Source organism: Eretmochelys imbricata, chromosome 2, assembly GCF_965152235.1.
Source record: "Eretmochelys imbricata isolate rEreImb1 chromosome 2, rEreImb1.hap1, whole genome shotgun sequence".
Taxonomy (NCBI): Eukaryota; Metazoa; Chordata; order Testudines; family Cheloniidae; genus Eretmochelys; species Eretmochelys imbricata.
In genome coordinates, this window is record NC_135573.1 from 160050467 (window position 1) to 160076117 (window position 25651).

Consider the following 25651-nt stretch of genomic DNA (forward strand, 5'->3'; position numbering starts at 1 on the left):
CAAATAAGATTGTGACTGAGCGGCTCGGGGCTGCTCCTGATGGCACTGCCAGGGCTTCAGCCCACACCTACCGCTCCAGCCCCCATGGCCTTGCTGCCTGGAAAGCCTCCTGCTGCCACTTTAGATTCACTGTGCGACCACTGCATCAGCAGTGAGGAGCTCACCCAGAAAGGTGCAGGGGGCGAACTGAGAGTTGGGGTGAGTTGCTGGAGGCTAAGCAGAGTATGGGGGCTGGGTGTGTGTGGACAGTGGGATGTGCGCTGGGGGGTGAGGAATATGGGGAGCAGTGTGGGGAATTCAGGCTGGGGTGCGGAGTGTGAGGACTTGAGTGGCAGGTATCCAACTCCCATTGTGGTTGATCTGAGTGGCAGCAGGGGAAGGGTTGCAGGGAGCAGGACCCCTGCCCCAGGGGGTAGAGGGTGAGGAGGCGGCTGGGGGAGGGATGCAGGGGGTGTTTGGGGACCCAGGTACCCACCCTGAAGAATGAGGAGGCTGGGAGAAGGGGCCCCTCACCTGTTCTTGCACCAGGGCACTCTGTGGCCTTGTTATGCTACTGGCACCATCCATCCTGTGGACTGAATGAGGTAGGGGTCCTGGAGAACAAATAGTATGTGATCATTTTATTAAAGACTGTATCACAATGCGTTCGCGTGGGGGGCAGAATTAAGGTTGTATAGATAACCTAAATTCTGACGCTTCTGAACTGTTGAGTGCGACTTTGGCAATCTTAAGATCTAGATCTTAATAATCTATAGTTATTTTAGTGTATTTTTGTGTGTGTAGTTTAATATGTAAGTCTGCTTAACGCAGTATTCTTGTCAATAGTTGTGGGTATTGAAACAAGCAATTATCCTGCAAATGGTAAGATTAAAAAACACAAGCTATAGTTGGCACACAGAGTAGACTGCATTCCTGTGAACAGGTACTGCTCACAGAAATGGGGCAGGCTGGAATGACTTATGTTTTATCCAACAAACCAACACAAACAGAGCTACCAAGTTTTTTGCAGCTCCCCGTGAAATTTTATGCAAGTTTGCACATATGCAACTTGCCTCTTTATATTTGCAGATTTGTATATGGCCATGAACTTCAGCTTAAGGTTAATACATCCTTCTCCAAGCAGTGGCAGTATAGGATAGGGATTTGCACAAAATTTGGTAGGTGTACGAGGTTGAGAGGGTGCTGAAGTGTGTCTGTGGGATAGATGGGTGCTATATAAGGTGTGTCTGGGAGGAGGGAAATGGAGACAGTTGAATTTGTGGGGTTATGTAAGAGAAGATGGTGGTAGGTGTGGGAGGCCTTGTGGGAGTTTGGGGGTATCTGGGGGCAGCTGTGTACAGTGGAAGCTGGGACCTGTAGGGCAGAGAGCTTTGGACCAGTATCAGGGCTCCCTGTTATCTGTCTTGACTTCTGCTTTCCCAACTCGAATCCAGTAGGGGAAGTAGCAAGACAGGCTGCTTTAGCTGCCTTCTCAGCAGGGGGCCACAATTGTCTTTGGGGGCAGTGAGCCTTCATTTCAGACAATTTCTGCAGCCCTGGTGAATGGGTAACATTCGGTCTATACTGCAGGAATGTGTGAGGATCAGCCTGGATGCATGAAGCAAAGTGAATAAGGAAGTGTTATTTACTCCTTCACAGAACACAAGAACCAGGGGGTCACCCAATGAAATTAATAGGCAGCCAGTTTAAAACATAAGGAAGTATTTCTTCACACAACACACAGTGAACCTGTGGAACTTGTTTCCAGGGGATGTTGTGAAGGCCAAAACTATAACGTAGTTAAAAAAGGAATTAGATAAGTTTATAGAGGATAGGTCCATCAATGGCTATTAGCCAAGATGGTCAGGGATGCAACCCCATGCTCTGGGTGTCCCTAGCCTCTGAATAAGCTGTGCTTGGACAACAGGGGGTGAATCATTCAATGATTACCTGTTCTGTCATTACCTCCAAAGCCACCTGGCCACTGTTGGAAAACAGGATACTGGACTAAATGGACCATTGGTCTGACCCAGGCTGGCCTTTCTTCTATTCTTATGCTTGATCAGCCAGCACATCTCATAACTGCTGGTTATAATTTTAGGCCTACCAACCTTGAAACTTTAACTCCTATCAATTCATATTTTTCAGGGAGAAATGTTCTTTGAAAACATTAGGGGAATTTATCTTGGTGAGAAATTATTCACTTTAATGTACTTCATGTCTTATGATCTCTGTTCTGAGAAACTTTTAACCATTTTATTTATAGACTAAATTTTATAACCCATTTTTCCATTTAGGTTTTTAATTGAAAACAAAAGTGTGCATTTCATTTATGGACTGTTCTTTGTTTTCAGAAACAAGATACTGGTCAGGTTTTGTTGGATATGGCCTACAACCACTTGGGTGTGACAGAGAAGGAATATTTTGGTTTACAACAAAGTGAAGAGTCAGTAGATTCCCCTGTAAGTGTAGTGTTAAATTTTAAGAAATATATCTTAAAAGTTCTTTTTAAGAAATTCATCTAATTTTTCATTTCACAGCGATGGCTCGAATCAAGCAAACCTGTTAGAAAACAGCTTAAAGGTAAGATACTTTACATAAAAATCTAACTTTTTCTGGCCTGAATTCCTCTTCTACCTACTTCGTTGATTAGAAAACACATAATTCTCAACTTCACTTTTGGGCATAAACAGTAGACTTTTTGGCAAAACTTCCCACAGTTCTTACTACTGGTTAAGCTTCAGTAGAGGTAGCTGCTCCAGTGTAGATTAGGTACTGTAGGTCACCAACATTGCTATCGCTCTGTCCTCTAACCCTGGTCTGAGCAAAGTTAGACAACACAGTAGTGAAAATAGTAGCTGTCTGGTGACCACTGTACATTACTGTTCCCACTGATGTCAGCAATAGAGGGGAGGGATTTTAGACAAAAAGCCTTTTAAGTAGTTGATGGGGAAAGAGGGTAATGGTTTCAAATATGGTTTTTAAACCATTTCAGGTAAAGCTCTTAGTCTGGCCAGAGTGGAACAAAATTAGTCTATAGTGTTTCAACTCAGTCTTTTAAAAAAAAAAAAAAAAAAAAAAAAGTACAGGGCATAATTGTTTTTAGCATGAACCATTTATAAACAACTTCTGGTAACAATTTTTTTCTCAGTGCAGATGTAGCCAAAGCTACATCATCACTAGTGAAATTGAAACACAAATTCTGTTTTTGATCTCTTGATTCTAGCTCATTTTGTAGCTTGTGTGTGATTTTAAATAAGGTTAAAAGTTAGTTATGCATAATGATTGTTAAAGCTTTGTTACTGTTTATTTTTCACAAGAGGAAATGTAGAGGATTCTCTAAATATTCCTGTTATAACATTCCTGCTTGTCTTATGAGATACTTGCATCAGGTGTATTTTCCTCTTTAAGACTTTCCTCTTTTAATACTAGAAGGAATGGAATGTACTTTTTTCCAACACAAATTGCTGTGTTAAAAATGGCACTGTTAAAAATATAAAAGAAGGTAACTGAATAGACCATGCTGATGACTGCTTCATGAACAAGATTGTTCTTCAGAGAAGGATATATGTGTGTGTTCTTGCTCTGAAAGTAGCAAAAGACCTAACAATATAATGGGAGTGCGGGAGTAGTGAATAGATATATTTCATAATTTCTTCCCATGTCAAAAAAAGAAAGTAAACCAGACTTGTCATATTATGTGGTTATTTTCTGTTGTTGTTTTTCTATAAATTTTACAGAAATAAACCAAAAATAGAAATATTGATTTTCTTTTGTAAAACATTGTAGGAGGTTTTCCCTGCACCATCCATTTTCGAGTAAGATTTTTTATACCCGATCCCAACACACTGCAGCAAGAACAAACCAGGTAACTTTATTTTCAAAATGTACATCCATCAACTAAGAATTCGTAATATTCTTTTTTTATTTTCTGTTAGACTGCAATTTATTCTCTGTTTATTCTGAAATATTTTTAATATAAAAGGTGTGGGGATTTGCTATTTAAGTAAAATGTTCACTATTGATATAGTGTTATAGGTGTGTGTGATGCTATACAACCGGTTATAGGGCACAGACTGAATAGTTCCTGCCACATAGAGCTTACTTTCAGAAGGTACAGGGATATAGTTTAATGTGACACTGGGTGTCACAATTAATGGGTGAATTGCATCTCTGACCCTGCCTGGTCTTTCGGAGTATATCCTGAGTGTTGACCTCTGGCCTCAAACTGTCACTTCTGTCTTGAGGTGGTATCATATGATTCTCCTATGCTGAGATTGGGCCCTGGGTTGCAGTCCCCTGTGTATCGCCCGTGACTTACCTCAGCAGGTCAATGATCAATGGCTCCATGTCTAGTTGGCAGCCGGTATCAAGCGGAGTGCCCCAAGGATCAGTCCTGGGGCTGGTTTTGTTCAATATCTTCATTAATGATCTGGAGGATGGCGTGGACTGCACCCTGAGCAAGTGTGCAGATGACACTAAACTGGGAGGAGTGGTAGATACACTGGAGGGTAGAGAGAGGATACAGAGAGACCTAGACAAATTAGAGGATTGGACCAAAAGAAATGTGATGAGGTTCAACAAGGACAAGTGCAGAGTCCTGCACTTAGGACAGAAGAATCCCATGCACTGCTACAAACTAGGGACTGAATGGCTAGGCAGCAGTTCTGCAGAAAAGGACCTAGGGGTTACAGTGGACGAGAAGCTGGATATGAGTCAACAGTGTGCCCTTGTTGCCAAGAAGGCTAACAGCATTTTGGGCTGTATAAGAAGGGGCATAGCCAGCAGATCGAGGGACGTGATTGTTCCCCTCTATTCGACATTGGTGAGGCCTCATCTGGAGTACTGTTTCCAGTTTTGGGCCCCACACTACAAGAAGGATGTGAAAAAATTGGAAAGCGTCCAGCGGAGGGCAACAAAAATGATTAGGGGAGTGGAACATATGACTTACGAGGAGAGGCTGAGGGAACTGGGATTGTTTAGTCTGCAGAAGAGAAGAATGAGGGGGGATTTGATAGCTGCTTTCAACTACCTGAAAGGGGGTTCCAAAGAGGATGGCTCTAGACTGTTCTCAATGGTAGCAGATGACAGAATGAGGAGTAATGGTCTCAAGTTGCAATGGGGGAGGTTTAGGTTGGATGTTAGGAAAAATTTTTTTACTAGGAGGGTGGTGAAGCACTGGAATGCGTTATCTAGGGACGTGGTGGAATCTCCTTCCTTTGAGGTTTTTAAGACCAGGCTTGAGAAAACCCTGGCTGGGATGATTTAGTTGGGGATTGGTCCTGCTTTGAGCAGGGGGTTGGACTAGCTGACCTCCTGAGGTCCCTTCCAACCCTTATATTCTATGATTCTTTGACTGTAGTATGACTAACTCCCTATAGACTTTTCCACTGAGCCTCTCTCTGGGTATGTCTATACAGCAGCTGGGAGGTATAATTCCCAGCTTGGGAAGACAGACATGTTCTAGCTCTGTTGGAGCTAACATGCTAAAAAGAGGAGAATAGCCACAGCAGCTCAGGCTAGCTTTCTGAATACAGTCCTGTCGGAGGTACATATTTGGGCAGCTTACCCAAGCCACCATATACATGTTGCTATTTTTAGTGTATTCCTGAACTGGGAATTTCATCTTCCAACTACTGTCAACTTTTCTCCCTGTCAAAGCTTACTAACTGCTCACTGGTCAGCCTCTGGCAACTCTGCGCTTTCATAGGAATTGAGCCACTTTTTAAAACACTGTTTATAACTCTTCGATCTGGTAACTCCTAGCTTTGGCAGAACAAGGTTTGCAGCTGGTTATAGTTAAGAGACAGGATCCTTGAACCTAACAGCTTACCGCATTCTTTCAAGTGTGTGCTTGGGTGTTCTTATGTGGGAAGCCCCCATATCACCTTCAGACAGACTCCATTGATTTTGAGCACTGTCGATGTAAAATAAACATGCTGTCACCCCTAGTACAAGTTAGGTCAATAAAGTCATGCAGGAAATTCTAATAATCAAATATACAATAACTTCCCCTCACTGATCCAGTCGCATACCATGTTCGTAAAATTGTGACATCTCTGTATTCATAACTTGATTACATATCAGCTCTATGTGTGTCACACAAGGAAGGTGCAACATATGCAGTGTGAGGAGTGTTGATATGAAAAACATGAATCATGCTGGCCTTTAGCGTACAAAAAAATCATATGGCCTTTCATTATCAAAACAGCCTGTTTCATAAGGTAATTTATTGTACTTCTAAGGGACCATATATGACTTGTGTTACAAGTTCAACAAGACTTTTGTAACTGCGGTGTTCTGTTACCTTAAGAAAGCATTTTACTAGAAATCAAGGAATGGGAAAGGGCTGCACATCCAAAAATCAAACACACAATTTAAAATAGGGTATAGATTTGCCTGAAACAAATAACTCTCCTCCAAAAATGAGACATGTTCAACTAATTAATTGCTGTTGCATGCATCACTGACTCAGGTCCCCACACTTCACTGAACACAAGTACTGTATGCTTGTTACAAAGGGCCTATTTCTGAATACACTGTCATGGAAGATAGAGATTTCCGCAATGGAGTGCTTGCAGGATATGCTTGCTCCTGGTGCTTGTTTACATGGAAAGTTAGAGCTTAGCAAGCCAGGATGTGATTTTATAGTGCACCAGCTTGCTGTTCACTAACTCAGTGGTTCACAACCAGGGGTACACAGCTTTTTTTAGGGTATCCGTGAGCACTGAGCTTCCCCCTGCCCTGCAGACCTAAAGCCAGGAGCCCCCTTGTCCTGCGGGACAGAAGCCTGGAGCCCCAAGCCTCACCCCTTGCCCCACAGGGCAGAAGCCCCAGTGCCCCTCCCTGCCCCCTCTCCGCCCCCGGCGGCTGGAGTCCTAAGTCCTGCTGTGTCTGAAGCACAGAGACCCAGCCTCCCCTGCCAGGCCCTGGAATTTTTATAGCACATTGGGGAGCCTCAGAAAGAAAAACCTTGAGAACCCCTGCACTAACTGGCCCCAGGGATTCTGCCACTGCACACTAAAAACCTGTAGTTAAAGCAGTAAATGCTTCCAGGAAGTATGCATTCAAGCCATTCTTTCTCTTTCAACTAAATATAATAATTTTTAAAAATAAAGGTTGCACAATGAAGTTTTTGCATCTCCTGACTATTACTTTAGAGCTTCTACAGCAACATTGATTTGGCCAGTTTGAACACATGCAGTAGTTTTTTTCCTCATTATAGGGGGAGCTAGTAGCAACCTCCCTCTTGTCCCCGCCTCCACCATTGTTAAGTTGCTTAATACTTTTCATTATAAAAGATGCTTATAACATTTTCTGAAAAGCTCTAACACCTCTATTGTTTGCAGCAGACCTTTGAAATTCAAGAGGGGGAAGCCCTCTGGTCAGAGAAGTTCCTTTTTTGACCCATTACATTTCTTTCTGGTTTTGTGCATATGCATTTTAATACAATCTTGAATTAAATTATCACATACTATTTTGTAGTCTGAGACCTTTGCCTCATTCAATGTACAGGATGCATATACAAAGAGATAAAATTAAGGTTGCATGGGCAACCATAAATCAGGCATTTCAAATGCATGATATTGTAATAAGAAAAGGAGTACTTGTGGCACCTTAGAGACTAACCAATTTATTTGAGCATGAGCTTTCGTGAGCTGTAGTACTCATTTTCTTTTTGCGGATACAGACTAACACGGCTGTGACTCTGAAACCTGATATTGTAATATAAACATTAGTTTAACTTATTTTTGCATGTAATTATTATAGCTTATCTATTTTGATGTGTCGTTACAGTTACGAAGTACAACATTGTAGCTACTTTTGATATAGGATCCTTAACTTTTTGTAGTTTTTTTCACACTTTAAAATATTAATCATGCAGTCTTACCATGGAGCTTGTCCTATAAGCACTCTAAATTTTATGAGAACAGTAGAAACCAAGTGTTCAATGTTATATCCGTTGCATGGTTTATGTTAGCACTGAAGCTCTCGGTAGAATATGGGAAATGTTTATGCCACATAGCACTATCACATTAAACCTAATTTCTTAATGTAATTAGAATATGCAATAAATAAGATATGTTCTTCACAAATGATGTAATCCTGGGTGACCTTTAACACCTGGAACTTCCAATCAGTGGGCCTTATAGGTGTTCATAGCCTCTCAGGTTTGAGCTAGAATGAAAATAATTAAAGCACAAAATAACTGCCATTTGTAATAAGAAGAAGTAGGAGTAGTTTTCCTTATGTAAGTAAACAATTATACAGTATTCCCACACTAAAACTTTTAAATTACTGATATGTATGCTCCATGGTAAAAACATTAAAGTGATGTTGAAATCATCCCCAAACCAATCATAATAAACCCAAGAAATTCAGAGTTATGGTTATATAAAAGAATCAAAACATATTGAGATTTGGAAGTGAACAGTGAAGGCACTCAGACAACCTTAACTCAGTTCTATAGTGATACCATACAATACCCATACAACTATAAATGCATAAGTGTTTGTAGTCCTAGATTAGATTAAACTGATTTTTAAAGACCTATTCATACAAAAAAAATTACTTTTGGTGTCACTGTATAGCAAAGCCCTTCTTCAAAATAAACACGATCTCACATTGTTCCTAATGGGAGTGAGGCTAAGTTGCACAAGATTTCAGTGAGCTTTTACTACATGGGAAGTTTTGAAGAGTCTGTTTTGTTACTGAAATCAATAAGGACAAAAATATTTTGTGACACAGAGTGCTACATTTATTAAAGAACCCATTTTAAATTATTTTTTTAAGTCACAGAGTAAGATTTACTTAACAACTAGGCTGCTGTTGTGCAGAGACCACTGCCTATCATGCTGACCAATGTTGTTGTATTGTTTCCTTGTACTCCAGTGTCACTCTGTCTGCATCCATTTTTTCTCTCTCGTTTTATAATCTAAATATAAGCTGTTTCTGATAGGGAGTGTCTCTTTCTTCTGCGTCTGTTCAGTGCCTGTCACAATGGGGTCCTGGTCCATGACTAGGTCTCCCAGGTGCTATGATAATACAAATAATAAATCATAATACTGTGGTTGAATCCCAGTTTTAAGTGCTAAATTTAATTCATCCTTAACTATGGAATTGTAAGCAGTGCTTCCATAGTTAAATGCAGAATTATGCATCATGCATTTTATCTATGAATCCATTGACTGACAGGTGAAGCATGTATGATTTTCAGGCAGAGCATACAGACTTGATAAGTGAATTGTAAATCTTCATGTTTTTGCAGTATGCATTTAATGTGTTTGATAACGTAGTAACATCATATGGCTATTCCTTTAAGAAGAGCACACGCTGAGTTTCACCTTAATCAAATAAAAAGTTGGTTCAGCCACCATTGCATTTTTGAATACGCTAACGTCTGTAGAGTTCAGACCCTTTCTAGCTGCCACTACTAAATTGTCCTTTTAAATGTTAATGAATACCAGCTGAGGTGCCATACAAGTAGCTGTCAGAGACTAGAATGTACGAATAAAAAGAGACTATGATAGGATCGAAAATCTTAGTTACCTGTGAATCAATCTTAAATATGAGGGCATTGGAACTACTTTACGAATGAACTCTTTCAACCAATAATTTGTTATAAAGAAGATGTTTGATCCACAGATTCAACAGATGATTGGATCTCAAATCAGAATTCATGGGAGCTAGGCAAGCCCCATTTTCTAATGGTTTATTCTGCAATTTCATGCAGAAGACTGAGTTAACTTTTGATCGCTGGCTCTCGTCTCCTGAGACGAAGTGGGGACACTTTGGAGGCAGTGCGTTTAGTACGTGAATCTAAGGAAATCTTTCATCATTTAATAGTGACCCTTTAACTTAATTAAAGATTGGAACTGACTTTTAATAGGAACTACAAAAGACCGTAATTCTTGTGAATGACAGTGAGCATTCACAATGTTAAAGATTTACAGGAATATCCAAGCAGGCTTGTGTACATATAGTTTTTTGTAAATACATGCATAAAGCTTAAGGTTATATATAGATTTCTTAGAAATTATTAAATCTGATATTTGAACATGAATCAACTCTTCCAAATTCTGTTTTCTAGGCATTTATTCTTCTTACAACTGAAGACAGATATTTTGGAAGGAAGGTAATGAAAAGTTCTTAATGAAGTCATCTTTCTTCAATAGCTGGACATAAAAAGGAACAGTCAAGGAGAAAAAAATCTGTTTGAGTAGATTTTTTGCTATCATAAAAATGTTCTTAATTGAATATTGCTTTACAAAAACAGGCAAATGACAATGTTACTAACATCTATAGAGCTAGTTGGTTCTATAAAGGAGCAACCCATGTTGTGACTGTGCCAGAGGAAACTGCCTCATTTGAGCTCCAGTGGGCATTGTGCTTCACATAGGTGGTGTGTGGTGGGGGCGAGGTGCCCCCCCCCACCCCCCCGAGATATCTGCTTGCCGGGTGAGGGAGAGGGGCTCTGTCCTTCTCCTGCTGCACCTGCCCCCTCGCACATTTGGCCCCTATCTCTGGTAGCCAAGCCCAGGCAGAGAGCAGAAGGGGCAGGACGAAGCCACTTCTTATGCTGGCTGAGGGTAGCCGCTTGGATCACTGCTCTGTGCAGCGCAGCGAGTGCCTGTGAGAACCCGGTTGGGGAGGCGGTAGTGGCCCTTCCCCTCTGCTCTCCTCCCAGGCATGGCTGCTGTGGATATGGACTGAGCAAGCCAGAGCCACCCCCAATGTTCCCTCTAATTTTTTACATCCATGTGTGGAATGAATTTTATGTGTTCCAATATGTAGGTGATGTGTGGTGGGGATGGGGCCGAGGGGTTCGGAGTGTGGGAGGGAGCTCAGGGCTGGGGCAGAGAGTTGGGGTGCAGAGGGGTGAGGGCTCAGACTGGGGGTGCGGGCTCTGGGGTGGATCGGGGATGAGGGATTTGGGGTTCAGGCTACCCTGGGGCTGCACCAGGGAGAGAGGACTCCCCCCCAGCTGTCTCTTGTGGGAGCAGCCCAGATCCAGGGGAGAGGCGCTTCTCCCCAGCCATGGTAGCTCTGAGGCTGGGACTGGGGAAAAGGCACCTCTTCCCCTGGTCATGGCAGCTCCGAGGCTGGGACTAGGGGAGAGGCGCCTCTCCTCCCCTGCATGGACCTTGACAGCCTGCTGCACCGCTTACAGGAAACGTAGGCCTCCCCACTCCTGACACATTTCCAGCTTGCTTGGTCCCTGTCCCCAGCAGGTGGGCCCGGGCAGGGAGTGGAGGGGGAGGGCTGCTGCTGCCTCCCCAGCTGGGCTCACTCTCAGGCAGCTGCTGCGTTGCACAGAGGCAGCGACCCGGAGTGGCCACCTTCAGTCAGCCTGAGAAGGGGCTCCATCCTGCTCCTGCTCAGGCCTGGCTGTCAGGGAGAGGGGTTGAGCGAGCTGGAAATGTGTCGGGGAGGCGCAGTGGGAGAAAGGCAGAGCCCCCTTCACTCCCTGCAGGTATTCTGGTAGGATGGGGAGAGCAGGGTGGTCCCTGGGCTGGGTGCAGGGCAGGAGGTCGCTGGGGAAAGCACTGGAAGCAGGTTCCCTTGCCTCTGCTCAGCTGGAGGTAGGGGCATTTCCCATGCCCCTGGGATCCCCTCCTGTGGTATCTCTGACTCTGTGAGTTTCCTGGGCCAGGGCCAGCCCCAGCCAGGCTCAGAGGCACCTGCTCCTGTGGTCCCAGCCCCTCAGGAACCCATGGAATTGGCTGCCCTGACCCAGGGAGGTGGGGTTGGAAGTTTCTTCCAGAGGCGACCCGAGGGGCAATCACATGTCCCTCTATATACGTTGTACCCCCACAGTATCAGGAGGCACAAGTTGTCTGTGCTTCAAAAGTAGATCTCCTTTGTGGAGGGAGTAGCATGGTGACTTGTACCACCCCTTAAGGGTGTGGTGCATGCTCTGCCTTCCATGGCCTGCCACATTCCTCTAACTCTTAGAGGGTCCTAGTAGAGAACAGTCCCTGTCCTCAGGAGATTTCATGGACTTCATTTGTACGTAGTCCCTGCTCGGTAGGCATAAGTTAGAAGGCTCTGATGTCCTTCTGTCAGTCTTGTGCATCGATGAAAAAGTCTAAAATGTGGTCCAAACCTTTTATCTTAATTACCTGTTGTCTTTAAAAATTGGTAGCAAGTTCTGTATAGACTCTAGGTCAGAGCTGCATTTGTGCACTTGGCTAATTTTAATGTTCATGTCTCATGTTAAAAATACTAGACTGCAGTTACTAAAGTTATATCCAGAGCAAAAAAATCTTTCCTTCCTTTTCCCTTTCCAGAATAAGCATCCAAGGATATGAAATATCCATTTAAGACACGTTATTTCCATTCCATTAATGAGTTGTTGTACAACTTGCTTTCATCACCCTACTATGCTATGACTATTGTCTTTTGTTTAAAAAAAAATCAGTGAGATTTGCTGAAGATTAATATAAACATTACGAAATACATTGATTGCAGAGAAATGGTTAATATTCTACCTATTTATGCTGTGTGTAAGTGTGTGTGTATATCTCTGTGTACACACACACACACACATATATATATATATAAAAAAACACCTGTTTTTCTCTTTTCTCAGGTTGTTATGCCCTCTTAATTCTGCTGTTGTCCTTGCATCTTACGCCGTACAGTGTAAGTAATGACAGATCTTTCTTGTCTGGTAAAATATTTGACCATCATTGAGCTGTGCTTTACCTTCCACTGAGCTGTATTGATAACTCCAGTGCAGAAGACTTCCTTTACCTATCCTCTTGGATAAAATTGTTACTGAAGTTGATGCATTGTAAAGAAGGATTAAGGAGCTACTTGGAAGGAAAAAATAAATGACCAGTACTCTATACTTGGATGCCTAGGGCAGTTTCACTAGATAGAGGTAGCATGCTCATTAAATCTGTGCTATAGAAAATATTAGATTGATTCAAGAATTAGAAATAATCAGTGCCCTCATTTATGTTCCATATAAAACTTACAGTATGAATTGGTCTAAAACATATTTTCACTCTAAGGGTTTTTCTACACAGGAATGTCCAGGAAAGCTAATATGAATTAACTAAGGGTGTGAGGAGGTATTTCATAAAGCAGTGTATACAGAAGGGCAATTAAAGAGGAAGGAAGGTTTATGTTGCTGGGGGAAGGGGATGGCTAATGGTACGAGTACAGTGTGCAGACTACAGTATACATGATTTTTCTAGCATATTTGGGTTTTTCCCTTGTATCTATATACATAGCCCTGCCATTTGTAGATAGTGATGTTCCCAGTAGAAAAGTTGTTTTCCTCCTTCATTTTCTTTTGTAAGCTACTAGAGTTTCTGTTGCTGCTTGTGCTGCATGTTCATTCTGTGAGCCTCTGGGTTCAGCAAAATACGGGGCATCCTAATAATAAGGGAAAATATTGCCCTAACAAATAAAATACATGTCTATTGTCTTGCTAATCGGGTTCCATTATTTTTACTGAATAGATCATTATTCTATAATGATATATAGATTACTGATCATGGTTTTTATCTGAGAATAGATATTGTAAACTATTGTCATTTCAGTTTTGGATTTTAATTTAACTATCTTCTAAATGAAAACTGAGATTCTGGAGTACAAGATAGCAGCCTTTAAGGGGGAAAAGTTTCTTGCTTGAACTGCCATTGGTTAGCCCAGTTTGACTCATTTCTTGCTAAACTACTATGACTTTTCAGCTGCAATTTCCTCATGCATTATTTCTTGTGTACGGAGGAGATTGATCTTGCGGCTTTAATTGTTGGTTAAAAAGGTGTGGCCGTTGTCTCTGAGTTTCCATGATGTGTTAAGTTTTATATTTATTTTTACATTTTCATTTCTTTTTCACAGGACTTCTTGTATAGGAAATTATTTCATTTAAGTAGTGGTCTCTTTTTTTTTCCACATGTAAAATATAATTTATTCAGTTTTGTAAATGTTTCTAACCACTCAGTGCTGTAGTTGTGGTAGCCTGGAATAGATCATGCTTCTGGAAAACCAATTGTTTCTATGTATTGCCTTTTCATAGTAGTTTGGCTTTAGTAGTGAAGTTCTAAAATAAAACTGTTCTGATACATTGCCTTTTGGTTATGCTACACTTAGCTTTGTTTGATGGTAGTAAAAATTACAGGAGAGTAGAACAGTCTGTATGGTTGTCAGGTTAGTTGATGTGACTGTATGATTTATCATAACTACAAAGACTGTTCTTTAGATATAAGGGACATGCAGATTAATTATTGTTACTTTTAAAGTTGTTGAATTTATGTTGAACATTATATATTGCACACTTTTATATTCAGCACCTCTTGAATTTCTTCTTTCTTAAAAGCAATCACTAGTGAGATGTAATTTTCTTCAAATATTTTAAAATAATTTATTACTCATGAGTTCAATTAAAGAACACGTTTCAAATTCCACATCCTGCCCTATTTTTCTATTTATGTTGTAAACTAAGATTATTGCCCATAAAGTTCTAGAAAGTTAAATGTAATGGATTGTCCTACACAGTTGGCTTTTATTTAAAATCGCATGTAGATGATCTACTGCTGCTGCTGCTTCTGCTGTCAGTTCTTATAATAAGGCCCCAGTCCAAGGAATAAATTGTTGTAATGAGTGCTTTAAATTGTGATTCATTGTGACTGAGTTCTTCCTCCATATCTTCTAAGAACAGAGGTGCCTCTTTCTTTTCACTCTTGCTCCTAATTTCTCAATGAGTCCGCAGAAGGAGTTGCACAAAGTAGTGCTTACATCTCCAGCTCTCCAGTCTCCCACCCTTGCTTGGAGAAGCAGGAGGTTTCTCTAGAGTTCTGCTTCCTTTTTCCAAGCAGAAGGTGATGTGGTGTTTGTTTGTTTTTTTGTTTTTTTTTTAATTTTCTCCGAGGCTGGCTCCATTGTCCTTCACCATTCATTCCTCTCCCACTCTGTAGAAATGACATTCAAACCTTAGGTTACTTGGGCCAGAAGTCCATCAGCAGGATATGTTTGTTTTTTAAAAAACAATAAGACATTGGCACTTGCTATTTTTCTCAGCTGGAAGAAGGGAGTTCAGGAGTGCTTCTGAGACACAGGTAAATCAGAGGGGTAAGAAAAGTCCATGGCATTGGACCCCCTAGGATGCCAGAGTTAGGTGGTTTCTTTCCCCAGTTATTCCAGGGGAGGCTTTAGCTTCAATTCTCAGTCCCTGTGAGTGCTATCTCAAACCCTGCTTCTTCAAGCTTTTGATCAGGGTTTCTTCCAGAGGGCAGCTCTGACTCCCACTAGCTCTGAAACTGAAATCACAATTAAAATAACAAAGGGAGGGTAGATGCACTCAGGTCGTTTGAATTCCCAAGATATGGAACCAGTTTCCGCTCTTCTATGACTGCCTGAAAATTCCATGTGCTGCGTCTGTTCTGTTTCAGGCTTTCTCAGTTGTGTGGATCAGGTCAGCGTGGCCTCACATTCCTTTTACACCTACCAATGTCTATCTTCAGCAGTCTAGCCAAGCACATGTTGTGCCAGTCTTTCATGGCAGCAGACCACCCAAATAGCTAAAATCTGCAGGTTAGAGGTAGTTTAAATATCTCTCCTGCCAGTTTTCTTCCACTGCAGAGCAGTTAGACTGTCACTTTTTGGGCCTGCCAGCAACTCTCAACTTGTCATTTGTCTGCCAACTCCACTGGACAATCTGAATGACTATGATCATGCAGTAAAATGTCAGTGTTAAGGAAGGAGGTTGCCCAGTTTTAAAACCATATCATCAGGGCTTTTTTGCTCAGAGATTTTCTTGTTCCCCCTTTAGTATCTCTTTCCTCTGCAAATACATTTTAAAAAAGACACTCCCTGTCCCTTTAAGGGAGGACTGTGCCTCCCCAAAAAGCCCTGCTTCTTGTCCCCTGACTGCTCCCTCCCAGGACCCCCCGCCCCTAACTGCCCCCTGGGACCCCACCCCCCCGTTCCCTGTCCCCTGACTGTCCCAACCCCTATCTACGCCCCCACCCCCTGACAGGCCTCCAGGACTCCAATGCCTATCCAACTGCCCCCTGGGACCCCACCCCCCCGTTCCCTGTCCCCTGACTGTCCCAACCCCTATCTACGCCCCCACCCCCTGACAGGCCTCCAGGACTCCAATGCCTATCCAACTACCCCCTGCTCCTTGTCCCCGACTACCCCCCACCCGAACCTCCACCCTATCCGACAGCCCACTGTTCCCTGACTGCCCTACCCCCTGACAGACACCCCCCCCCCCCGGGACTCCCACTCCTATCCAACCCCCCCTGTTTCCCGTCACCTGACTGCCTCCACCCCATCCAACCGCTCCCTGTTCCTTGACTGCTCCCTGGACCTTCTACCCCTTATCCAACTGCCCCACTCTCTGCCCCCTTACCATGCCACTCAGAGCAGCAGAAGCTCGCTGCCATGCTGCCCGGCAGGAGCGGCGGGCCATGGTGCTGGCGGCGTGGCGAGATGAGGCTGCGGGGGAGGGGGGACAGCGGGGAGAGGCCAGGGGCTAGCCTCCCTGGCTGGTAGCTCAAGGGCCGGGTAGGCCGGTCCCACGGACCGGAGTTTGCCCACCTTTCCTTTAAAGGGGGTCATAGCCTGGGGCACAAGAAAGTGCTGTCACTGAAGCAGCAGCAACAGAGCTCTTTACGACTGAGGCTATGCAGCCCAGTAGATTGGAGATTGCTCTACCATAGTTGAGGTGATTAGCTGAAGCTTTCAATAAAATGTGTTAGTATAACATGACTAAAAAAGAAAATAAACCCCAAGGCCTTCCAAGTCCTATGTCTTTAACAATCTTTTCCCTTAGTATCTTAGAAATAGTAAAAGAGGAGTTTCTTCGAACGTTTTTCAAGCCTTCCACATCAGGATTTACTTTTTCCTAAAGGAAATTTCCAGCCCCAATGGCTTAATCCCAAAGAATTCTTAACAATCCACATCAGACAGAAAATCTCTTGAAATAGTCCCAAAGGAGTTAGTTCATAGATTTTTCAAGACCACTTCCTTCATCTTTCAATTACATTTGGGCAAATCTACATGCTGGCTGACTGGACATAAATTACACATAGAAGAATGAGAATAATGAAATTCTCAGTTTACTAACAGAAACATAGTCACCTACTCACTCATAATTCTCCATAGTTTTGTCACTTGAGCATCTTTGGATTCCTGGTCTGCTGGGACCTTCTTTTCAAAGGTCTGCTCAAACACGAAGGCTTCCAGCAGCTGAGGTACTGAGCCTGAGGAGCATCGATGTTCCTGAAAGTTCATGGTCTTCTTGCTCAAATCTAGAAACTGTCTACAAATCTGTTTAGAGAGACAAGGTGGGTGAAATAATTTTTATTGAATCAACTTCACTTGATGAGAGATACAAGCTTTTGAGCTACACAGAGCTCTTCTTTGGACCTGAAGAAGAGCTCTGTGTAGCTTGAAAGCTTGTCTCTCTCATCAAAAGAAGTTGGTCCAATAAAAGATATTACCTCATCCACTGTGTCTGTCTTCTAATATTCTGGAACCAACACAGCTACAGCAACATTCCAGATTACAAATCTATTTGCCCTTCCTCTTCTCTCCACCCCCCTTCCCAAGTCCTTTTATCTACCTTGTGTATGACCTAAGCCTTTCAACAACCAAGAGAAACTGTTACACACTTTAACCAAGCAGTTAAATTATTTTATACAAAACTAAACCTTGGAGAAAATCTGAATCATTTTTAGGATTACATGGGAGGCCAGGGCCACAAAGCATCCATATCCACTATATATATAGACAGACACACAGGAATTTTTCAGGCCTTTAAATGTTTGTAAAAGATCCTTTTACCTCGTTGAGGACTCTCACAACCATGTTACTTGTGAGGCATATTATCTTAAGGGTTCCTCCAAGGAATTTGCCACTTGGCTATTTGGTCTTTATTGCATTTGTTGACTGAGCACTATTAAATAGGTGTGCTCTCCTTGTTTAGTATGGCTTTTTGAATGAATGGTTCAGGGTTTTTTTCTTTGATTTTTCTTTATTAAAACTTTTCAGATACATTTTAAATGATCAGTGCACATTCAAATGAGAGGTATGTGTCCCTCCCCATCCCATCCCACTCCCCTTGGCTCCGTTTCCTTAAAGATTGATTTCTTCATGTTTGTTGAGATTGTTATACTTCTGGTTACTTCCCAGTTACAATGAATCATAGACCATCAGATGCCCACAAGCAGGAAAGATAAAACATCCTAATTATTTTCCATTGTTTGGAATGGAATTAAAAAGATAATTAAAAAGAAATGTGGGATGATGCTTGAGACTACTCTTCTACAGTGTGTACTAAGCAGCATTTATTACAGTTAATCTCTTCAACTACGGCAGTTGTCTGGAGAGTTGGAGATGCAAGTCTAACCTGTGCCTCCTTGCTGGCCTGACATCAAGGACGTCCCTAGCTAGGAAGAAAGGAGGGGGGGAAGGGGGGGGAGAGGCGCCTACATATTTGGAAGATGAACTAGAAGACCCCAACCTCATAATGAATCACTGAGCAATAGGTGCTCTCTTTAGAGAAGGTAAAATTACAATAAGAAACACAAGCATAAATTTTGAAGTAGAAAATTAAGATGTACTATTTTTGGCAATGTAGTCTCTTGTTGACAAGAATATGCTTCAGACCAACTTAGGTATGAAAAAACACAAAAAAGCCTCAGTTTAGCCCAAAAAAACAAAAATATTGGGTCAGAGATTATATGGAAGAGATTGAGAAATCTTAATTGCTGGAAAGGAAAAATAAATATACTCTCCAGTCAAAACACAGTTGTCTGAAATGTGCATATTTTATTTTGATACCATTATTAAGCATATATTACTTTGGATAAACTGTTCATAAGTTTGTGTTTCTATAACCTTAGCCTTTAGTTGTGCACATCTGTGCAGGGTATTGGCCTGGATCTACATTAATGTGTTGCAATACATGGAATTTTTTCGGTTTGGCACAGTTCATGCAAGTGAGTGGTTTGCTTTCAAAGGAAGAGTTAATGTTTGACAAACATTGTTAAAGTTTGTTTAGATATTTATCATTAAATCCGAATCTTTCTGTCAAGAGTGTGTTTTGCTAACTAGTACAAAAATTAAGCTGCTTTCAAAGGCATTTAGGAGCAAAGGACAGTAGGAACATTACAGTAACCAAACTAAATTACTTCATGTTTGTCCTTTCATATTCTCTTCTATTTAAATATATGTTGTGACCCCAGTTGGTGCTGACAAGTAGCTATGGGACTGTATTTTTCCAGGTGCTGACAGCTTTCATTCTTTTATATCTCAGTAGTTAAGGTTCATATGGCATAGAGATTTTTCCTTCGTATCTTAATTGGCCAGTATTCCTAAATTCGGCATTCCCTCTGTTTTAGGTATCCTACAGTTGTTGTGCTACAGGTTCTTTTATGAAGAAATATTAATTCTTTGGCTAACCTGTCATTTCATATTTCATGGCCTTTAAAATTTTTGTAAAATAATGACGTCTTATTTAGAAAAATGTACTTTATTTGTGTGATTTGGCCAAGGCTTTATTGTATACTGAAACTTCTGCAATGCAGACCATTCTTCTTGTGCTTATCCACCAAATATCTTACAAGTAACTTTTTCTATATTTGTAATGCTTTAAATGTTTTATAATAAGTACTGTTTGTTCTGTGCTAAGAAAAATAGTTCAGGTTCTAGTGATTTGCATAGTATCACATTACTTCAGTAATTTTGATTGGCATATGAAAGCATTACTGCGGAGTCATTTGGGTACATCTGTACTTGTGAACTTGGAATTCCATTGAAATTAGTTCTAGGTAATTCTTTTAGCAGCAGGTAGGTGCTTGAATCAAAACAAAACACCAAAACAACAACAAAAAAACATAACAAATTCTTACTTGCTATCCATAAAGGGTGCTCTTTAGACAAAGGGTGTCAAACTTATTTTGTGGAAAGGGCTGAGTTACATCTTTGACTTTTGTCCATGGACTGAGGCTACAAAGTTAGGGCCATATGCTGTCTTTCAATTTATAGCAGATATCCCATTGCTAGAGAATATGTCCATTTTTGACTTTACTGTTGTATTCAGCATCACTCAGTGGGAAAATATTATTATGGGCACTTGTATAGAACACTGTTTCTATCCTTTGTTTATTTGGCCATTTGTGCATATATGATTGTTGTAAATCCATGCACAAATTAAGAATTGGTTATCATGACAAACTTAAACCCTCAGTTAAGATGGAGATGGATAAATAACAACTCGGTAGTTATAATGGGACAAAACAATGTTAGTTAAAGTTTGGAAGATTTTCTTTATAGTTTTAAATACAAGACATTTAAAAAAATGAATTTTCATTCTGCAGATTCTTTATCTGTAATGGGGCCACACACATCAAATCGGCTCAGTTTGATTTTCCTGATTTAGACAGTTCTGTTTCATCTGTGACATTTTACATGGTTATATTCTTTGCTGGTGCAATATGTGCAGTCTAACAAGATCTGTTATGGCATACGAAGCAAAAGTATGGATAGGTTAAACAAAACTGGTCAGTGAGAAATAATCTTTAATTCTTGCAGTTTTCCACAACTGTACTTACTTTTGGTTAATATGCCATGTAGTGTGGAGGGGGGAGTTCCCATAAACAGTATTTACATGAGATATGGCTATCTATGAAACCTTTCTGTGCATGTGTTTTTTTCCCCTAACAGCTCAGTTTGGAGACTATAACTCTTCAGTACATCTTTCAGGATATCTCTCAAATTATTGCTTCATACCAGATCAGAACGAAGATTTTTTAACCAAAGTTGAATCACTACATGAACAGCACAGGTAAGCACATACTTTTAATATCTTTCCCATTCCCTCTCCTTCCCCTCCACCTCATGAGGTTGAAAATTTGGGAGGGGAGGGAAGGTTAATGTTCCTGAAAGTTTAATCTGGTGAATGTTACATTAATATTGTTTTTAATAAGCTTAAGCTTTCTGATTTTGAAATATATGTATTCAAAACGTATGTACAAAGGAATGTAGCATAAGTTAATTTTAAAAACAAATCTTGATATAAAATCAGTGGCTCAATTAAAGTATAATAAATTAATGTTGGTGTCAGGTAGACATTGAGGGCATTTCTTTGAGAGCTCCTTTTTAGAGGCCTTTGGACCATGATCAGAATCCTGTGGGATTCTCATCAGGCTATGGAAAGCATGAATAATTTGTGGGCTTTCTGTTTAAGAGAGAAAAGGTGGTAGCTAATTACAGCTGTCCAGATATGTCATTTTAATGTTTTGTATCATTATGGCTGTTAGTTATTAGTCAAAAAATGCATTGTGTATGCATGTATTCTGTGGCTAGATTTCTTGATTCCTTTGACATATCTGCTGAAGTTTGCTGTGTGGGATAAGTGGGGAAACATTTTTATTGACTATATGTATGTTACTAACACAGCTAGTACTGTGTTGATAGTTATTAAAGGCATTAGCAAATGTTTGACTAGAGTGAAGTTAGAATTCTAATTTACATTGTGACTTCTTTTTGTTTTCATAACTTGTTTAGATTACTTTTGAGATGAAATTTTCCATTTTTGTTTTAATCTCAGAGATGCGTTGAATGGATTTTAATGTGTGACAGTTGAGATTTGCTATCAGGATTGAGTATCTTTAAGGGAAGTCTGTTGGTCAGGAGTCAGGAAAGAGGATATTTTCAGGACAGTAGTTAACTTCCGTGCTACATTATGCATAGTACTTCGTATTTCTCTTCTAAAGTTTTCTCCTTTAGACTGCAACACACAGGAAAAAAAACACTACAATATCTTTTTAATTTTCTGACTACTTAAAATTCATCTAAAATCAAATTTAAAATTTGGCTTACTTTTTAATCTTTATGTCCTTTTTCATAACAAATACTTCAAATTGAACTAAATTATAATTAAGTTCAGTCTTCTAGGCAAAAATAAAAAATGTAAAGGTCGTTCAAAAATAAAAATTTGAATCTATCTGTCACTTTTTACCCTTTTAATTGTGCGTTGCTTGTTTGGTGAGGTGTAACTAGCAAGCATTAGTTGGGTAGGAAGGGGAAGGTATTTAATTCACTTTAAGTGAAAAAAGAAGTCTTGCATCCATTGAATATTAGTGTCTTAGATGAAGATGGATAACACTAAAGGAAAATTGGTCCTCACGTATAGAAGGAATCTTCTAGACTGTGATGAGTGGATTGAATTAACTGGACCACAAAGGCCACAGAAGGAAATATGATAAAGATCTTGGTGTCTTCCAGTCTTCTACCATAGAAGCCTATGTGCTGCATCACAGCCCCTGTACGTTGCTTCTGTACCACAGGGAACAGCTTTTTCACAGCAGCTCTTCTCTTAGTTCAAGGATCTAGGCCGTAGACCCAAGGGTTCTGGCAGTTCCTCTTTGGTACTGTCCTGCACTTTGTCTACTCCCTCCCCTATTGACATCTCCAGGCCCTTGGCATGGAATATTGGGAGTAGTCAGACAGCCAAACCCTGGGCACAAGTGAGGTAACACCCAAACTGTAAGGGATTATTGGCTCTACCTGTCAAAGGCAACTGCTAATCAGGGCTGTTGTTCACTTTGAGTGGACAAGCTGAAGCTGACTTCTCCCATCCCTGCTGGCAGTCTGTACCAAAAATGTGGGGTTACTGGTGTGGCTAGAAACCTGCACACTGGGTGCAGATATAAGTAAGTTAATTGAAAATGGTGGGGGACTGTTAGAAATCACTCTTGCCAGTGAAGGATTGTGAAGGGGCACTGAATGGATGGGTTGAAGTCAAATCCTCACCACAGACAGCTGTCGTCTTTTCAGTGAATGGACAGTATGGATATGGATAAAGATGGGGCCTGTGAGAAAAGAGATTCCTTTTTCTCCTCAGACTCCTCTCTGAGTACTTAAATACTGGAGTCAGGTGTTTGTGATACTTATTTGTAATAGGTGATGGTAATTAACTCAGCAGGTACACCAAAATACAGATAATCAAGGAGTTTAACTGCCTCATTTGAAGCAATCAGATGTTGATAATTGAGGAGACAATCCATGGGAAGATTTGCCTACTAAAGAACCTCATACTTCCTAATGGGCCTAATCCCTCCTTTGAAACCTTCTGCTTGGGGGTTAAGGCCAATGAGACCTTCATGAAGGGTCTGATTATTCCACATCTGCTTAGTGTGGTATTTCTTGCTTCCTCCTTGGAAGTATCTGGTGATTGCCAGTGTCTGAGACAGGATACTACATTAGCTAGACCCAGGATCTGATCCAATACGGCAATTTCTGTATCCTAAGTGGAGTCCATTAGAAGGAAAAATATATAAAGGTATTTTTTCCCATCCTTTAGTAGGGTCCCTGGGGAATTATGTTTATTTGGTATGATAGACTGTCTAATCTGACATGAGTTAGCAAAATCTGCCATAGGCCATACATAATTCCTAGACCAGATTGTCCCCTTTAAATTCTGTCCCTTTATAGGGATTACGGGACTGCACTGTAAACAGCCATGTCCTGCTTTATCTCTTTCAGGTTTCCCGTTTGAGTTATTGCCTTCAATAGTCCTAAAAGAGGAACTGATGGAATGATAAGGTCACACAAAGATGCTACAAACTTGACAAACTCATGCACAGTGCGGTTTCTGACCCAAGACCTTCATATCTCTCTCCATTGCACTGCCATAGCTGGGAGAGAGATTGAGTCCAGCTCACAGAAGTGCACCTCAGTCTCCTGAATACACTTGTTCTAGACACTGGTGTGTGCACACTATCTGCTAGGAAAGCTGTTGACACCATAACTAATTGATAATGCTGCAGATGTTCAGGAATCTTGGCTGTCCTTTATTTCAGCTCACACAAAAAATTCTAAATCTACAAAAAGATTTCTCCTCTATGTAGATATGTGATTTTTATAACAAGGTTTTCTGATCATTCTTTATTTTGTACCATAGTAGCTAGGAGAGCCAACTGACTGTGATCGTAAGAGGTAGACACAGTCTCTGGAATCCACCTGATCCAAACTGGTAACATGCTTTTGGGGTAGTTAGACAAAATGTTAAGAAAGTAGCCAAGTTTGATAAGCAATCTTGAGGAAAAGGATAAACACTTTAACCCTAGGGCAAAAGCTACAGGAACTACAGTTCTGTTTTGGGGTAACATATGCTATCTATACCCAGCATGAGGGGTTCCAGACACATCACTAACTCTTGGTTTTGGGTATGGACTGCCAGGAGGAGATATGAGGAGTAGTTTCAGCTTGTCCACTAAACATGCTGACAAACTGTCTCTGGTTAGGTGACCAAACATTTCTCTTCACTGGAGCAGGTGGGAATTTTATGCTTGTCCTCTGACTCCTCCTTTGATTTTTCTGGACACCTACAGGTTTCATGCAGGTTATGTACACAGACTTATGATTAAATTCTGTTGTTTAGTTTAGGGCTTATGATACTACATCTGCTGCTTTTCTGTAGGCATATGGTGTGTGTTTTCCTCCACCTTAGTAGAATTAAGGCCCTTACCAAAATTTTTCAAATACAGTAGATAGGACTCATAAACACACAGACTTCAGTTCTTAATTTTCTATATAAACCAACTGTCAGATAACTAAATGAATGTGATTTCTCTCTACTGTTCCAACATAGTAGGAGATGTGTTGGGTTGCAGTCATAGGATGCAGACATCTCCAAGACTTTTCCTATTCCAGGCAATGTTCAAAGAACAGTGTCCTTTTGGCAAGTTCCTAGATGCAGCAGTCAGTGGAACTGCAGCTCTGAGTAAACTACCTGGACCTCAGGAAAGAATGGTGGATAGTTATGATTATACCCTTTGATATATGTCATCCTCTCAAGTCACTGTTTCCTAGTGTTGTCACAGTGATCAGAGAAAGACATAGTCAATGTAATCCACTTCATTCTTTTTTGACATTGTTGGCCCTGGTTTTCCTGGTTGGAGATGTCTTTAAGTCCTGCTAAAGATCTGTTGTTGCAGTGGTCAGTGTAGTGGCCACTTCCAGACAGACTAACGGACATATTTCATTGCATGGAATTTGAGAGAATGGATGTGAGGGTTTATACTGAGCATCTGCTAGATGGCTTCCTTTAATTCAGGGGGAGGGATATCTCAGTGGTTTGTGCATTGGCCTCCTAAACCCAGGGTTGTGAGTTCAATCCTTGAGGGGGCCATTTAGGGATCTGGGGCAAAAATTGGGAATTGGTCCTGCTTTGAGCAGGGGGTTGGACTAGATGACCTCCTGAGGTCCCCTCCAACCCTGATATTCTATGATACTATGATTTAGGAAGGATTTTACATTTAGAGCAGCTGTTCTCAAACTGTGGGTCAGGATTCCAAAGTGAGTCACGACCCCGTTTTAATAGGGTTGCCAGGGCTGGTGTTAGACTTTCTGGGGTATGGGACTGAAGTCCAAGGGTTTCGGTCCCCCCGCCCAGGGCAGCGGGGCTTGGACTCAGGCTTTGGCCCCCGTGCCTGAGGCGGCAGGGCTTGTGCAGGCCAGGCGCCCTGGGCTTGGACTCAGGCTTTGGCCCCCGTGCCTGAGGCGGCAGGGCTTGTGCAGGCTCAGGTCCCCTCCCCACCCCCTCCCCCCGATCATGTAGAAATTTTTGTTTTCAGAAGGGGGTTGCGGTGCAATGAAGTTTGAGAACCCCTGATCTAGAGTTACTACTGCATCTGGAAAGTCT

The 25651-nt window shown here is 41.3% G+C and overlaps 1 protein-coding gene across 1 annotated transcript in view; it reads left to right on the forward strand.

Annotated features, from left to right (window-relative positions):
• The window catches only part of PTPN3 (protein tyrosine phosphatase non-receptor type 3), a 330984-nt gene that overhangs the window by 146651 nt on the left and 158682 nt on the right, over window positions 1–25651 (forward strand). The window contains exons 3-8 of the mRNA XM_077809200.1: window positions 2334–2441; window positions 2520–2562; window positions 3769–3847; window positions 10070–10114; window positions 12572–12624; window positions 20668–20788. Coding sequence (XP_077665326.1) covers window positions 2334–2441; window positions 2520–2562; window positions 3769–3847; window positions 10070–10114; window positions 12572–12624; window positions 20668–20788 — 449 coding nt within the window. The remainder of the gene's footprint in view (window positions 1–2333; window positions 2442–2519; window positions 2563–3768; window positions 3848–10069; window positions 10115–12571; window positions 12625–20667; window positions 20789–25651) is intronic.